This window comes from Aspergillus thermomutatus (assembly GCF_002237265.1).
Source record: "Aspergillus thermomutatus strain HMR AF 39 chromosome Unknown NODE_14, whole genome shotgun sequence".
Taxonomy (NCBI): domain Eukaryota; kingdom Fungi; phylum Ascomycota; class Eurotiomycetes; order Eurotiales; family Aspergillaceae; genus Aspergillus; species Aspergillus thermomutatus.
The window spans coordinates 124,131-139,490 of NW_020798062.1; the positions used below are offsets into that span (position 1 = coordinate 124,131).

Consider the following 15,360-nt stretch of genomic DNA (forward strand, 5'->3'; position numbering starts at 1 on the left):
GAGTAGTCGATGAGATAAACATCTTCACGTGCCTACGACCGATAGCAGTGGACTCCATCTCCTTCTACTTGTCCCTACGATTAATGAAGCTTGAACTACATCGACTCCAGTGATAAAGGAACAACATATCAGCCGTTCAGTGAATTCTATCAGCCTCTACATACAAGATTTTGTTTCATCCTGATTTTCTGAAGCCTGAAAAGTCCAGCTAAACCCCGAAAAGAACTCGACATTGCCATATGAAATCTGATAAATCCCAAAAGTTGTTTTTTTTTTGTCTTTTCTGTGTTTCTCACCTTTTTTTGGCAAGTGACTCCATTTCTCGAAAGACGGAGGTCTCTTTGTTTTCGATATGAACAATTCCCTTGGCTTCGAAGGGCGACTGATTCAACACGCTCCTCAAGTCAAAGAGCTGTAGGTGATGCATTTGACAGTCTCAAGGAACTTCCAAATTTGCTGGTGATCCTCCGCTCCTTTGATGGTCAGCTCATAGCTCACAGCATTCCAATCGGCAGCGTAAGTCACGATGCGGACTTGCTGCTGGTGATTGAGAATACCGTCGGCGCCGACAGCATCCGCGATAATCTGACGCCAGAATGCAAAGGGCAGTCCGAAACGCCATTCACGCTTGCGAGAGCTGCGAGGGGCAGAATTGGGATGGCTTTTGCCCTTTCCTGAGCGGGATGGCTGGCTTGGCGGCATGGATTCCTTTGTCTCTTGAGACTCTTGAGACTCTTGAGGCTCTTGGGGCTCTTGAGACCGGAGTTCTTTGTCGTGGCCGTTGCTTTGCTGAACTTGCCGCAAAGCGGGAAAGTTGGCTTCAAAGTATTCAGCATCGGGATGAAAGGGCCCGACAGCGATAGGTTCGAAGAATTCATATTCGTCAAAGACGTATTCTGGACTTTGCTCCATGGTTTCTTCTTCGTCTTCGGCCCTCTCGCCAGTCTCCTCTACACCTGAGGGCTCCTCCTCAGAGGGAGCTTCGACGGCGCGATCTTTGTCGTCTAAGAGCAAAGCGCGGGCGACAACCATCATCTTCAACGCGACTCTCCAGATATCGTTGCTGTGTATGCCCTCTTTCTTTAGAGCCTCAATACACACTCTCTTGGCGAGTCTCGCGTGCTCGATGTCAAGCTTCTTCTGCAGCTTGCGTTGTGCCGCATTCTGGTCGTCGTCATCACTAAGCTCGTCATTTGCAGTGTCATCGTTAGACTTGTGTTCACGGACCAACTCGGCTTTGTCGAGGAGCTTGCATTCATTCGGACCAAGGCCGTCGTTCGGGAGCCATATGATGCCCTTGCATTGCTGCGCTGTTTCTGGCAGAACGGGACCTTTGCCACTGGGCAGGAAAGCCAAGAGCTGCTCGGGATTGCGGTGCATGCTCAGCATGCTTGACAGATGCACAGCACAACTGCCGGTCAAGTTGGTGTTGGAAAGGATAAGGAATGGGATCGAGCGCAGGCCTCGAGTGCAGGCATATTGCTTCAGCTCTGCATAGGTAAGCTTCTTCGTGGCGCAAGTAGCGTGAGAAGAACCTAAAAGAGCATATCATCAGCTAAGATACTTAAGACGACCGGATGCTTGACTTACCATTCTGCTGTGCAACCTTGCTCTTCTTGGGCGATTGCTTCGAAGACGCCTTCTTGGTAGCTTCGTTCTCCTTGCCGTTGATCTTGAGATTTTCCAGCTCGTCTGTGATGGCCTCACCTTCGTGGTCTCCCTCGCCGTTCATCCCGACGACGGCATCGGCATCAGCTTCCAGGAAATCCAGGTCGCTCTGCATGTAAACACGTGCGAGGATCTCAATGCCCTTGGGTCCCAGCGGATTATTTCCGAGATCGAACTTCTTCAGCAAGAAACAGTTCTTGAAGGAGTCAAGAAAGTCGTACCATATCTCCTGCTCTTCGGGGGTGCACACAACAAGGTTGTTATGGGAGATGTCCAATTCTCGAAGATCGGCAATACTAAGCTTGATCACTTCAGATAGCTTTCGGAGCGACAAGACGGTGAGCTGGTTGCCCTGCAAATGCAACTCGATCACCTTGGCAGAACCCTCGAGGTGCTCCCCGTCACGGTACTTGATGCAAGCAATCAGGTCATCGATGAATTCAGCAAAGCCCTCGTCAGTGAGTTCCTTGCCCGAAACATCGATTTCCACAGTCGGATCTCTTGCCGCAGCTTTCGCGCCAACGCCGGGTGTGATTCTCTTTCTCTGCGAGGCGACAAGAGTCAGTATGTGCCTCTGGATATGGAGGTTGTTGGAACTTACCAAGTCCTTGGACACAACTTGTCCGGCCTTGAGGCCAGTGATTTTCCTCTGTCGGTGCGGCATTAGTCTGCGTCCCTAGCGAAGATCATGTTGGAAAGGGACAACTTACAGCTGAATAGTTCAACTTACCCATCTTGGGCAGTCGACAAATCGATGTTTGTCCTGTTCAGAAGCAAGCATTAGTCCTTGATCCTCGCGTCAAGAAAGTGTCGAAGCTCGACAGTTAGGCACCGGATTGAGTCTCTGTGAGGGACTTGCAGAAACCCAAGACACAGTTGAGATGCATGAAATGCATCCTGAAAGGAGAAGATAGAAGAAGGGCTGCACTTACCTTGATGGTCAGGAAGATTAAGATGACTGTCAAGTGCAATGCTGACACGCTTGAGGAATCTCGCGAGAAAGAGGTCTAGAGAGGTGAGAAGCAGCAGTTAACTCGCGAGATCAGAGAGTGAGATGTGAATAACACAATAAGATCATAACAGAACATTTCTTGGGAAAGGGAAGGCTTGTATACCTATCTTGTCTTCTTTGATGGATTCAGGGAAGGTGGTTATGTGAGATGATAGACAAAGGAGAATGGGAGAGAGAAAAGATGTAGGTAGGTTGCTTTCTCTCTGAATGTTTACATCTCAAGTCATCTAGTAGGATACCCTGCCTCCAGGACGCGCTAGGTGTTGAAAATTCACAGAGGTTGCTATGTACTCTAGCAACCTCATTCACTGTTGTGCTTTCGCCTACTATCTGTTGCTTTCGCCTACTATCTGTTGCTTTCGCTGGGCTTCTACAAGGATAGTAGACAGTGAAACTCATAAAGCAGGATGGGAGCAGATGAGAATGAAAAGTCTTTGACTCCTTTGTTAGAATATATGATAAAGACGAGATGGATCTGCTACAGTCTCATATATGGTATACAGATATGCGAGCCCATCCTCGTAACTTACCCTTGAACTTCGACAAAAACAACACCACAAGTAAATCTCGCCAGAGTCTCATCTATCTTCCTTTCCACCCTTGTATGACATTGCCTGTTACCTTGTATTACCTTTTAGAAAAAATTGACAATGTCTTTGAATTCGTGCAGCAAACCAGGGTCGATGTCATCCCAGTCCTTTGGCACCTGTGGTAGATTTGCGGATCCCTGAACGCTTCCGTTTGTCTCTGTAGCAGTTTCAACTTGACCGCGAGGAGTCTGACAAGGCTCGTCGTGCCTCGTTCTTTTCTTCGTTCTTTCGGAAGAGTGTGCTCCTTCACACTGCCATGAGAGATTCCTCTTTCGTCCGCGGTGCTCATCTGAGACTCGAGATGGATCGAGCGCTTTGTCGACGTCGGTCTCAGAAGCCCTTGGAATTTCGTTCCCATTAGAGACTGAATTTCGGCCAAACATGGAATGATCCGGTGGTGCTGCAGTCTGTTCTTGTTCTCCCGTGGCTAATGTGGCAGTGTGGTTTTTGACTTGTTCTGGTGAGCCAGTGGATGAAGGTTGAACTCTATACATGAACAAATCGTCGACGTCGGTCCAGGTATCATCTGCCTCGGATATATCATAACCTTTACTAGCAGAGTTTTCGGTCTTCCCGTTTACTTGAGCCGTTGTGCCCATACTACAACCCTCCAGCAGCTTTGATGGCGAGGGCAAGTCGTCAAAACTATCGTCACCATAGTCACTCGAAGAACACTGAGGCTTGGAAACATGACTCGTGGAGTTGAGGTTGAAGAGGTCCCCGATATCGGTGATGTCTGAGTCGATACCCGTGGATTCCTGCGTTTGTAAAGATACGTCCTTTGTATGCGCCTTGCCACTTCTCTTATCCCGAGTCTCAATCGTCGAGGTCCTTCCAGCCTTTGTTCTAGGAATGCTGGCTGAGAGCGTCAGCTGGTTAAGTCCGCTCTTCGGCTGATTGCCACTAGCAGACTGCTTCCGGGCGACTTTGTGTGGCTTCTCGAGGCCTTCTCGGCAGCAGAGATGCTTGCATCTATCCATGATTCAGCTCCGTCTCGGATCGATTGCAATCGAATGGTACCTACGTTGTCTTGTCCTTGCACCTGTGGTTACACGCATATCTGCCATTGTCTAGTCGAGTCGGCTCTTTCTCAGTTTCGGCAGTTGGAGCCACAGCTTTGCAATCTTTCGAGCCTTTCTCCTCAATCCGACTGCGGGATGTTCCAGTCGACTGGTTGACGGCAGCCCAGTTGCTTGCCTCGTCTGCTCAATAATGTTCAGTCTGGGTCTACGGCAGGCTGGGCGGGGCATACCTATTTCCAGCAAGTCATCAAAAAGCCAATCATCATTGTCGATACTATCATCCCCTCCTCGATCATTTGCGTTGATGGGAGTATCGTCGGTATCGCGGCTTGGGACATTCATCCTAGGCTGCTGCATCGACTCCAATGCTTGCCTTCCACTTGGCCGAGACGGAAACAAGACATTTGGCAGCTCAGGTTTCAGCTCCGCAGATCTCAAAGTTCCGGCTATTGAGACTGAGTGAAACTGGAAAGGGCACGGTTTAGGCTAGAAGTTTGACATACCGATATCGTCACACATTGCATAGCATGTTATATGTAGCTCCGGGCTCTTCAGCTCTGCATCTAGAGGTATCTCCTGACTCTGATGAAGTTTATTTGCACTATAACGCCATCAGCACAACGAGTGATTGTGAAGGTTAACCAGTCATACTTGATGCGCCGAAAATCTATCAGATGGCCGTCGGAGGTCTCTGCTAAGAAACAGACATACACGGGTCGCCGTTGGAAGAAAGTCGGGGTTTTCTCATTCATGAAAGCAATTTCAGCCTTGAATCGTATCTTTACGGGTTTTCCAGGTTTAATTTCCTAATAAGTCATCAGCGAGACCATCTCGCCAAGAGATCAGAAAAACGTACCTTTCCTACTAAGTTTACGTTCACTCTGAGCTTAGGAAATTCGGCTACACGACCAAGTAGTTTCATCCCGAACGGCGGATTCCTACTCATGATCATATCAATGCGATGGGGCTCTGTAGCTTCCAGAGCATCGATACTGGTAATCCCAGCTGCCGCAAGCTTTCTCACTGCCACGATACCGACTTGGTCGATTTGCTTCATCTGCAGAGGACTTTTATCCCAAACCCTGGCCCCAAAGCTTCTTGCGAGCTCGAGGGCATTTCTGGTGGCGATTGAGTCTTCAAGGAAGATTTGGCAATCTATCACGCATCGAATGAGTCGATTGATGTGAGAGAACACGAAGGTCTTGTCCTGTTGAAAAGCAAACTTGTGTTTCTGATATTGTTCGCCGTCCGGATACTCGACCCCCCCGAGCTCTGACTGGATGAGCAATAGGATCTTATGAGCTGGAAGCGCTACGTCAACTCTCACCGGGAACCTTATGCCATTGGCACGGTTCAGTTCTTTATACAGCGACTTCTCGCCTGCCTTGAGCCGTACCTCGCGGAATTCTTCTGCTTCGGCAATTGCAGAAAGCTGAATAATGCCATGAGCGTTTTGCCTATCTTTGAACAGAGAACGGGCTGGCCTACCAATTGAGATACAGTTGCGTGAGTTTTCAGCGCGAGTAAAGTCTTCATGGTTTCAAACCGTACATAGTACCGAGCCATGGCATCTCCGAAAGGTGTGGACTTGAGACGTTCAGAAGCCACTAGTCCAGTCTCTTGCAGAAGTTTGATGTCTTTCTCGCAAATCTGCCGAAGCATTTCGTCTTCATCATCCTTTGTGGCTCCTTCTTTGAGTTGATAATGTTTTGGATTTCTTCTCAGCCTGACAAACAGAAACGTACTAGCAAGCCACCTGACCGCGGAATCGACATCAGTGACAGTACCTAGCCCAATCTCGGCGTTCAAGTGGTCGATGAGGTTGAGATGCAAGCAGCTCTCAAGGGTCTCAGACCCAGATACGAGTTTCTCATAGTGTTGAACTCGTTCCTTTCTCGTCATGATCACTGCAATGGCGCTATCGTCGAATTGAGGTCGACCAGCTCGACCAAGCATCTGCATCATTTCAAGATCGGAGTATTCCTTGCAGCCACCATCCTGCCAGCCAACTGTACCTTTGATGACAACAAGGTGGCATGGGAGATTGACCCCCACTGCCAGGGTTGAGGTACAGCAAATGACGGCGATATGTCCCTGCAGGTACCCAGACTCAACGGTGTGGCGATCAGCAGGGTCGAGACCAGCGTGATGAAATGCAACTCCTGCCATCAGCGTTGCTGTGCCGTCCAGTTAGCTCTGTAGCCGTGATATTAGAGATTAGTGCATACTTCTGAGGTCTGCATTGTGGGCTTCGAGAGATTTGCCAGATCCTTTCCATAGCCTTGCCGGAGGGTTGGTCATGGACCATAGACGAGCAAGCTCTTTTGCGGTAGCGACGCACGAATTCCTGGTACAACAGAAAATCATGATTGGCTTCCTACATGAATGCGTACCTAGAAGATCGTGGAGCCTATAGACCTCAGTAAACATCCATGTCAGGACAAAGTATGCATGCTTACTTCGAACTGCATAACTTATCGAAGGCAAAATCATTGCTGTGCGACTGATAACCGTACACAAACTTCTGAAGCTTGACGGGACGAAAGTCCTCTCCAAAGTGCTCTCGGTGCGCCGGTACATGTTGGTTCGTTGCGTCTTTCCCGAGCCAGGTCGCAATATCCTCCGAGTTGGGAATCGTAGCACTCAGAGCGACGAAGCGAACATTCGACCCGAATGTCTTCATTCTTGACACAACCGCTTCCAGCGTCGCACCACGAGCCTCCTTGAGAATGTGAACCTCGTCAATCAGGAAGAGCTTGACTAATTGCATCAAGCGCACATGATCTTTCCACTTCCGAGTCATGCTGTCCCACTTCTCGGGTGTAGTAACGATGATCTGACTGTTCTGAACACTCCTGAGCTGCGTATGATCAGTGTCGCCAGTTAGCTCCGCACACTGGAGTCCCAAGGACATGAACTTTCTGTTCCAGTCCCGAAATCGCTCGGAGCAGAGGGATTTGGTCGGTGCCTGATAAACGACCTTGAAGCGCTCGTCTTTCAAGGTGCTGAGTAGGCGACAGATTGCCAATTCCATGATGACTGTTTTACCACTTCCAGTAGGAGCTGCCAGCACAATATTGTCGTCGGTCTTGTAGACACGCTGGAAACATTTCGACTGTACAGCATTGAATACTGGGAAATGAAAGATGGACCGGTGGCTATCCGGAAGCTCATGTACCGAGATGAGGACAATTCCTCGAACTGACATGGGAATATTTTCGAAGGGGCTCTTTTGATACTGCGTTGTACCAATCGATAGCGTAGAACTTCCATGTGATGGCGATTCTTCCTCATGCGATAGTTGGTCTTCGTGGTACTGTCTCGATGGCCCCTTCGCTTGACACTCTTGCTCCCGCAGTGTCACAATTGTCTTTCCGGGCTGCAATCGACTGAGCGGAGAAGAAGGTGACCTCAGACCTAGATCCGATGAGCTAGAATCCAAGCTTCGGTGCGGTGTTATGTGAGAGCTCGCTGCATTCATTAGCTTTTCTACACACGACAGGAGAGGCATGAGCGTACTCTGGAAGAATCGAGATACCTGCTTCGCGGCATCATTTCTCGGTTGCACCAATGGATAGTTTAAGTTACCCGGTTGTCCCAAGGCATTTCGGTTGCTTTCATCTGACTGAGCAAGCAGTTCGAGGTCTGAAGACCTTCAGTCAACTCAAACCATGACACTATTGTATCGACTCATCGCAGTCAGAACCACTCACCAAATGCGTCCAGCTGATGATCGTCGCCACGGAAGGATTGCAAATCTGGACCAACAAGTTGGCTATAGGGGTCGACGTTCTCGGATTCATAGCCTCGAGGTCTACTCCAAGGTTGGGAGATCTGAGCACCTTCGATAAGTCTTTGATCGATAATTGCTTTTGATGTCGGCAAGCCGAGTTGGTGCCGCCTTGCACCCATCGGCCTTTGATTGGAAGCACTATGTCGTGATATCGAGAAGGGCTGGTGAGGTTTGCGCCGCATGATGGTCGACGAGGGCAAAGGACGTATCCAGCTTTCAAGAAGCCCTGAACGGAGAAGAGTGAGTGCAAGAGATTCAGTGGAACAGCAGCAAGTCGCGGAATGAAGGAGGGGTCCGTTTGGATGGGTATAGATGCCCCAGGCGAGAAAAGCACGTGGAAAACTCAGTCCAGAGGAGTTAACAAGACAGTTATCGAATCAAATGCAGGTAAATGTCCTTGGGACGAGAAGCTCGATGTCAAGTTCGTTCATATCCATTCATTCAACCATATAAACTCATACACATCAGGACATTTCCCATGACTCGAGGCTATATCAAGATATAACAAACATCACACTGAGCAAGCAGAATCAAAACATGATCACCAATGGTATAGAGTACAAGGGCTTGCTACGCTTCCCTCCAAAAAGAAATGCAATGACTCGGAGTCAGACATTCTTATATACTTCTCGATATCACGGATACCGGAGCAACGCTAAATATTGACAAGATAAATGCGGTTTTGGCTTGGAAGTTGGTAGGCTCACTCGTCCCGTGACTGCTTGTCGAAATAGCCGCCGCTTGCAGCGCGGGCAGAGCTGATTCTTGCAACGCCTGGCGAGGTGGGTCTAGAGGAGGACAATCCAGCCTGAGACAGGAAGGGGGTGCTCGGGAGCTTAATCGAGAATTCGTTCTGCGAACCTGCGACAGGTGAAGTCTCATCACTCTTAGCTTCCTTCTCAAAGCGCTCGATCCGAATTGGCGGTGGACGGATGCCGTGAGATTTAGTAGGACTGGAATCTAAGCTGGAATCCTCATAGAGGAAAGTAGCCACAAGCACAGCGAAAGTCCCAAGGATGAACTAAAGGAAGAGGTCAGTAACCATGCGCAGGATTTTGCGATCGAATCTGATACATACATTTCCTGTGAGTTCGAATCCAAACAACCACACGCTTCCCAAAGTGCTGAGGACAATGCTGATAGCAGTGGCCACATTTCTTGCATCCTTGTATGCATGGCTGATACAGAAAGAGGTCGCGATGCCCCCGATAGCCTGGATGACGATAGTCGACCAAACAGCCCAATTGTACCCCTCAAAAAAGCCGTTTGCGGCAACCTTTTCCCCGTCTAGGAAGACGACGCCGATGAAGAGGGCCGGGAACAAGGAATAGACGGACAATTGCACATTGCGCACCCAGAGAGAGGTCGTCTTTGCGCTGTCTTTTAGTACTTTCTCAAAATACACACCGGCGAGTCCCGACGCGATGCAAGCCCCAATAGTGGCCAGGAGACCGACTGTGCTGTTCAATCGCGGCATGGCGGTCAGCAAGTCCTCTTCAATGCCCTCGTAGGTTGCTGAACGCTTGTGCAAATTGGCGCGTTTTCCTGTAACAGCTTTCCATTCTTCGAATGAGCGGGGGAAAGAGTGGTGCACGGCCTCGTGTTCCAGCGAGATTTCATCCGTGGTTCCATCTGGCATTTGCACAAGGTAGACGCCGACGAGAAGAAGCATCAGGAAGCCCCATTTGCGCAACGGCATAGCTCTCTTCAGGAGAACTAAGCCAAAAACGGAGCCGACGAGGAGCTTCAACTGGTACGTCACTTGGAAGCTGGCGGCCTGCAGATTGGAAAGTGCAATATACTGCAAAGAGTTCGCGAGTGTGTATAAGCTGGCAGGAATGGCAAGTTTCCAACTGTCGCCGGAGAACACAGCACTGGTCAACAAAGAGAGGAGCGACGTCGCGGGCATCGATGGGGGAGCTGATCTCGAGACTTCGTAGAGGGCCACCGTCAAGGAAATCGCAAGCTTGGCGACCTCGTTGAGAAAGACTGCGGTAGAAGTGAGGTATCGTTTACCTCCAGTGGGAGGCATGACTCTGGAGTAATGCAAAAGCTTTTATAGAATGGAATTCAGCTGAGTGTCACTCTTGCTCCCAAGTCGAAGAACAACTTACCAGTACGAACGCCGTATATTGAATCGTCAGCTACAAAGGAGAAGTCAGTTAATCAGAAACTCAAGTCCCAGGTTCTGCCTCGAGAAGTTGAAAAACAAACACGCAGTGCAACCAAAACGCTTCGAGAAAACTAACCAGTACCCAAGAGGAGCGTTTCAAGACGCCTCCCAAGCCTGAAGACTGTTCCCGAGTGTGTTCCCCCATTGTGACAATACTATAGTAGGTGCCAACCCCTGAAAAGTGTTCACAACACAACCCACAGGAAGACGTAGGTCGTTGCTGATTTTAGCCAGTGATTCTGATTCGGAAGAGACGGTCGTTAAAAAAACGCCGAGGGTCGCGAAATAAGTTGTGCGCGTGCCGATAAACAGGAAGGGGGAATCTTTCAGATCACACTACTAGGCCTTGCAGTCCGCCAGCAAACTGCCGCCGAGAGCACAAAAAGCGGCGTTGTTCTCAGTGTGCAAGGTAGACAAAATCCACTCGGAGCGCGTATTTAGACGAAAAACCGGGGGCGATATTGCACAAGGCCGTCGGATGAAAACACCCACGACGTCAGATAGCCTAGATAAAAACTGAAGACCAAGAAAAATGGCCTGGCCAGCAAGCGGTCATCAGCATAAATAGAGTCCTCTCCTACTATGGAGTACCTTCCAAGATACGGAGGACAGGAGAGTCACCAAGAGGGTGATCGGTGATTCTGTGTGGATTCCGGGGTACCACAAATTACCAGCAAGAGGGCGGTGTGTGGACCACGGAGAGGGTCTAAATCTACTGATTCTAGTCCCCTACTTTACCAGGCTCTTCTCTGTTTGCTCTTGACCTTGAGACTTGACTCCCTCTTGTCCGCCAATCGCCAGTAACAAATACTACTGATGATCCGCAGTCCACCAGCCCGCCAGTCTTTGGGCGAACCACAAAAGAAAAGGAGAGGGTTAGTCTTCTTGATCACTATACAGACCCAGCCGCACCTGAAGCTAATCTTTGCCATTATTACCTAGTTGTTAACTTGCTACTCCGTAATGGTTTGGCTTCGCGTTAGATCGACTCCAGCTCCAAGTTCTGACGTCAGAGCCCAGTCTCATCTCACGATGTGACGATCCTCCCTTTCCCTTCAGCTTTAGTCTGGATTTCTGAAGATCCAAGGCGCCCTTTTCGCTGCAGGTTGGCAAGCCACATCACCCTAGCAGCACACAGCCTGAATTGTGGGTTTGGTGACATTATCCTCTTACTTGGAGTCTTGGACAATTTACATTTGGGTTTGCATACAGAGTAGTCATATAGCTCGCCTAATTTCCTGGATCTGAAGTAAGGGAGTTAACTAAACCAGCTGATTTCAATGTCGAGTCGTCATACGCCTTCTCCAGTGAGTTACTACACCTGGTCAAGGATACTATTATAGAGCATTGCAGTGAAACGAATATGCCTTGCAAGCAAGGCAGTGTGAGATTTAAAGGAAATATATACTAGTCATGTGGTATATTGCGGTGGAGCAGAAACATTGCTCTGACATAAAGAGATAATCCGCTTGACACGGAAGAACATGATATAAACCAAGACAAAGTAAGGAGATCGTAAGTGAGTGTCAGGTCCAAATGTGTGTAATGAAAGACAACTTTGGGGAAAGGAATCAACGAGAATGATAGGTCAACGTCAACCACCTATATACCTAGTGTACAGCAGCTAAACTGCGACCGTCGTGGTTCCATTCAAGCGCCCAGATAGGAAACTCATTTCCCTCCCCCGACTCTTCAGCTTCGCCTAAGACGATCGCCTCGCTGCTATCTGTGCGTCTTCTAGAGTGCCTTTTCTGAGCTTGAGGCACGGAGGGAGGAGGACGACGTGGGGGCGGTTTCTGTGATGGAAGTGGCGAGAATCGGTGTATAGGCAGTGTTGGAGTCAGTGGAGACGCTGCGCTGGTAGCGGGAGATGGTAGGCTTTCAGAGTACGCCAGGCTTGCGCGACTTGAGTTGATGGTTTTCTGTTCAGCATCAGAAGCAGCGCCCTGAGAAATAGTACCGTCCTTGTCATGGTGGGTTGCACCTTGATCTGCCCGTGATGGATGAGGTGGCAGCCCGGGACTTAATCGCAAAAAGGTGTGCGAGCCGTAGAAAGAGTCACGGGAGGGTGCGGAAAGCAATGAACCCTGGTCAGGCTCGACGCTGGTGTTATACTGTGCCTCCTGAAATAGACTGGGTGTGATCTTCCCTTTTCGCTGTCTCATCGCCTCGAGAAGATGCTCTTCCTGCCTTGTCACTGTCATCACTCGACTTCTCCTGTCGCGTTCTTTTTGAGATAGGGGCGGATTCCTGAACTGGCGGAAGATATCATCATTATCAGGCTCTGAGATGGTAGGTATGCCGCTTGACCGACGAGACCGGCTTTTCCTTGTCGCAGAAGATAATTTGCCCGCTGAAGACATTGATGGGTTTCGATGGACAGATGAGTGTTGCTGGAGAGTCTGTGAGCTACGCTTGCTGGACGAGTTAGATATGTCCACCCGTCGTAATGTCGAGCCCCGTGTAGCTTGCGCCGCGGCGGCCATACAGATCTCTGCGTCAAACTCTTCTTCAAACGTGATGATGCTGTCTCTTGCTGCAAGATTGTGAGGTTCGCCTTTGCTCTTGCTCGGCGCCTCATCCCCATCGCTCTCATCTTCTGAGGACGAAAGGCACAGCACGCTGGAACTGTTTAAATCCACATTCCTCAATGTGCTCTTGCTGCTTTTCTTTGACATCAAACCCTTTTCAACGGCCAAGCCTTCCCGCGAGTCAGATTTGCGTCTGTTTGATGAGTTTGAGATGCGGTCTGGCTTCGGACGAGCACAGGTTCTTGGAGACAAGTATGTTTCCTTACTCCAGCCTCCAGCAGACCCACTGGACGACATCTTCCGCAACGCATTTTCCGTGGATTTCGGATCATGGGCTCGTGGGCTTTGTGAGTTCAAAACAGACGGTCCGGATTGTGCTGATTTGATTGACTTGAGACTTTTGACGTCATAATACTTGTCGAGGGCCAGATCGAATTCGCTAGTCCTCACCGTCCGTTCAAAGGACGCGTCCAAGTAATCAGAATTCTTTGACTCACGTACTGCTGAATTTATGTTCGCGTTGTCGTTCTCCTGAAGAGTATTGAGCTGATGGGCAGGAGATCGTGTGGGTGGTGGTTTCGTGAGTCGCTTCCCAACTGTAGGCGGTTCTGGTCTCTTCATCTTGGCGGAAGGATATTCAGAAGTCACCGAGATTGGAGAAGGAGAGCTCGTCAGGCGCTGTGGGGACAAAAGAGGTGCAGCAGTCTCTCGCGGTCTGGGAAACAGTAGAGAAAGATCAATCCTCGGTGGCCGCATTTTCCGCTTTGATTCCTTGACGGGTCCTTTGGCTTGCCTTAGGCTCATTCTTGGATCTAAATTTGATCCTCGGCCGGGGCTGCCTCCACCTTGTTGCGACTTGTGACTCCTTGTTGCTGCCCCAGAGCTCATGTTTGGCGAACTCTGCTCAACAGCGGGTTCTCTCGAGCTGAAATAGGAGAAAAGTGCCGACGATGACCCAAACTGGTGAACTTTCTTCGATGATTTCGGAAGAGGAGGACTAGCATCTTGAGATCGATACTCCTGTCCCAAGAGCGGGGATGATGCTCTGACGCGAAGGTGCTGGGGTGGTAGGCTTGTGTCAAGGTTGGCCGACGGAAAAGGGACGAAAGTGCTGCTTTTTGTCGATTTGTTTTCTGACGTTCTCATGAAACTAGCTCGGACATTTCTCCTTATGTCATCTTGTTTATGTTCCTGAAGTGAGATCTCTGTCGTCCCCAAGATCTTGTGGGCTTTGGATGATTTCTCGCATCTCAGGTTCTCATGACTTCTGTTGGCCATTCGCGTTCCTGTGGTCTGAGCATTCACGCTCGACGTCCTCAGCGGAATTGTCAATGACGGCTGAGACATGACGCAATTCCTTTTGCTGGGTCACGCCGGCAGATGTTATGATTCTGTGAAGGAAATTGGAGCTCGGGACCTGGAGTCAAGCTGCAATATCCCAATGTCGCAACTTTCAAATCTGTCACGTTGTTCTCGTCGGCTGTTATCGCAAAGGCGTTCAAAGGATGCTGCTCTTGTGCTTTCTAAGGACAGTCTTGCCGGGAGTCGTCGGATTTCGGGTGGTCAAGCAACAACTAAGAGTTTTAGGATAAAGAGGGAGGGGAAGTAAAGATTGTGGGTATTGCGAGGTAGATCTTCGAAAACAAAAGTCAGAGTTCAGCTTCGTAGCAGCAACATCGCATGTACTTCCGAGGGGTCGCTCTTCTGCTTTTCAATGATGCACAAGGACAAGTGAACAGGGAGTCAACTGAGACATCAATTCCTGGCCGTGCGAACCTAGATATTCGATTGGCGCTATTGGTTGATCATCTGGTATCTGGGGACGAAGAGGGGAGTGCCTGAGGAACTTCTAACTAAGGGGGTATGAGAAGGAAAAGGTTGTCGACCTCCAACATCTTAAAAAGCTCGCATTGGCCAATTCACCAGCCGATGTTCGATGGGGAAAGGAGTTGAAGGAGATCCGCAAAAGTGTCGTACGAAGTTTAATTCGTCAGAGGGTCAAAGTGGGCTGTGGACCGTCAATAGTGAGCAAGTAGCAACACCGCCCAAGCGCTAAGTACGTACCTATGTGTGATATCTAGATTGCAATGCTAGGATTATCATGCCGGGCTGATTCTGAACCGCGTCAATAACAATCGACAGAAGACGGCAAGCTGGTCGAATTGAGACTTGTGTGAGCCTTGGTTGAGGCCGTATATGGGGATAGCGTCAGCTAGGCAAGTACAAGAAAGGAAATCATCGACAGGCACACGTCGATGCTTCGATGGACTCCATGGTTCAACTAATTGCAAATAAAATCCACTTAAGCCTGTTAGAAGTTAGTGGCCTCGAGTTTAGCGGTTAGATATAATTAATTCGAATTCAGAACCATTATTATCATTGTTCGGGGCACCAGGACCATATTCCGAGATGAGATGTCGAGACTAGGGACGAGGTACTGCGTAAAATCTGATGGATTTCCAGGGGGTGAAGTCGTGCCATTATTGTTTGCGTCACACGTAGAAGGCCGGGCTGTCTATTATTGTTCTACAGTACTTCGTACCTATTGTTCTCAACCTAGCAACCAGGGTT

General features: G+C 49.4%; 4 protein-coding genes across 4 annotated transcripts; all 4 read right to left on the reverse strand.

Moving 5' to 3' along the window:
• Nucleotides 1-399: 399 nt before the first annotated feature.
• CDV56_108781 (uncharacterized protein) lies at nucleotides 400-2,402 on the reverse strand (the record flags this gene model as incomplete). The annotated part of the gene is made up of 4 exons (XM_026762400.1): nucleotides 400-1,535; nucleotides 1,591-2,212; nucleotides 2,270-2,317; nucleotides 2,379-2,402. 4 exons carry the CDS (start codon nucleotides 2,400-2,402, stop codon nucleotides 400-402), a joined length of 1,830 nt encoding a protein of 609 aa, XP_026618015.1.
• Nucleotides 2,403-3,314: 912 nt separating this feature from the next.
• CDV56_108829 (putative DEAD/DEAH box DNA helicase (Mer3)) lies at nucleotides 3,315-8,267 on the reverse strand (the record flags this gene model as incomplete). The annotated part of the gene is made up of 13 exons (XM_026762448.1): nucleotides 3,315-4,242; nucleotides 4,295-4,472; nucleotides 4,523-4,738; nucleotides 4,796-4,893; nucleotides 4,944-5,098; nucleotides 5,149-5,724; nucleotides 5,781-5,980; nucleotides 6,038-6,469; nucleotides 6,521-6,613; nucleotides 6,686-6,702; nucleotides 6,752-7,709; nucleotides 7,812-7,937; nucleotides 8,006-8,267. The coding sequence occupies 13 exons, from the start codon at nucleotides 8,265-8,267 to the stop codon at nucleotides 3,315-3,317; spliced, it is 4,239 nt and encodes a 1,412-aa protein (XP_026618016.1).
• Nucleotides 8,268-8,788: 521 nt separating this feature from the next.
• On the reverse strand, nucleotides 8,789-10,403 carry CDV56_108910 (putative UDP-galactose transporter; the record flags this gene model as incomplete). Its single annotated transcript, XM_026762529.1, has 4 exons — nucleotides 8,789-9,106; nucleotides 9,164-10,138; nucleotides 10,200-10,229; nucleotides 10,335-10,403. 4 exons carry the CDS (start codon nucleotides 10,401-10,403, stop codon nucleotides 8,789-8,791), a joined length of 1,392 nt encoding a protein of 463 aa, XP_026618017.1.
• A 1,465-nt stretch (nucleotides 10,404-11,868) lies between these two features.
• Nucleotides 11,869-13,410, reverse strand: CDV56_108955 (uncharacterized protein; the record flags this gene model as incomplete). Its single annotated transcript, XM_026762574.1, has 1 exon — nucleotides 11,869-13,410. The coding sequence occupies one exon, from the start codon at nucleotides 13,408-13,410 to the stop codon at nucleotides 11,869-11,871; it is 1,542 nt and encodes a 513-aa protein (XP_026618018.1).
• Between the last annotated feature and the right edge of the window lie 1,950 nt (nucleotides 13,411-15,360).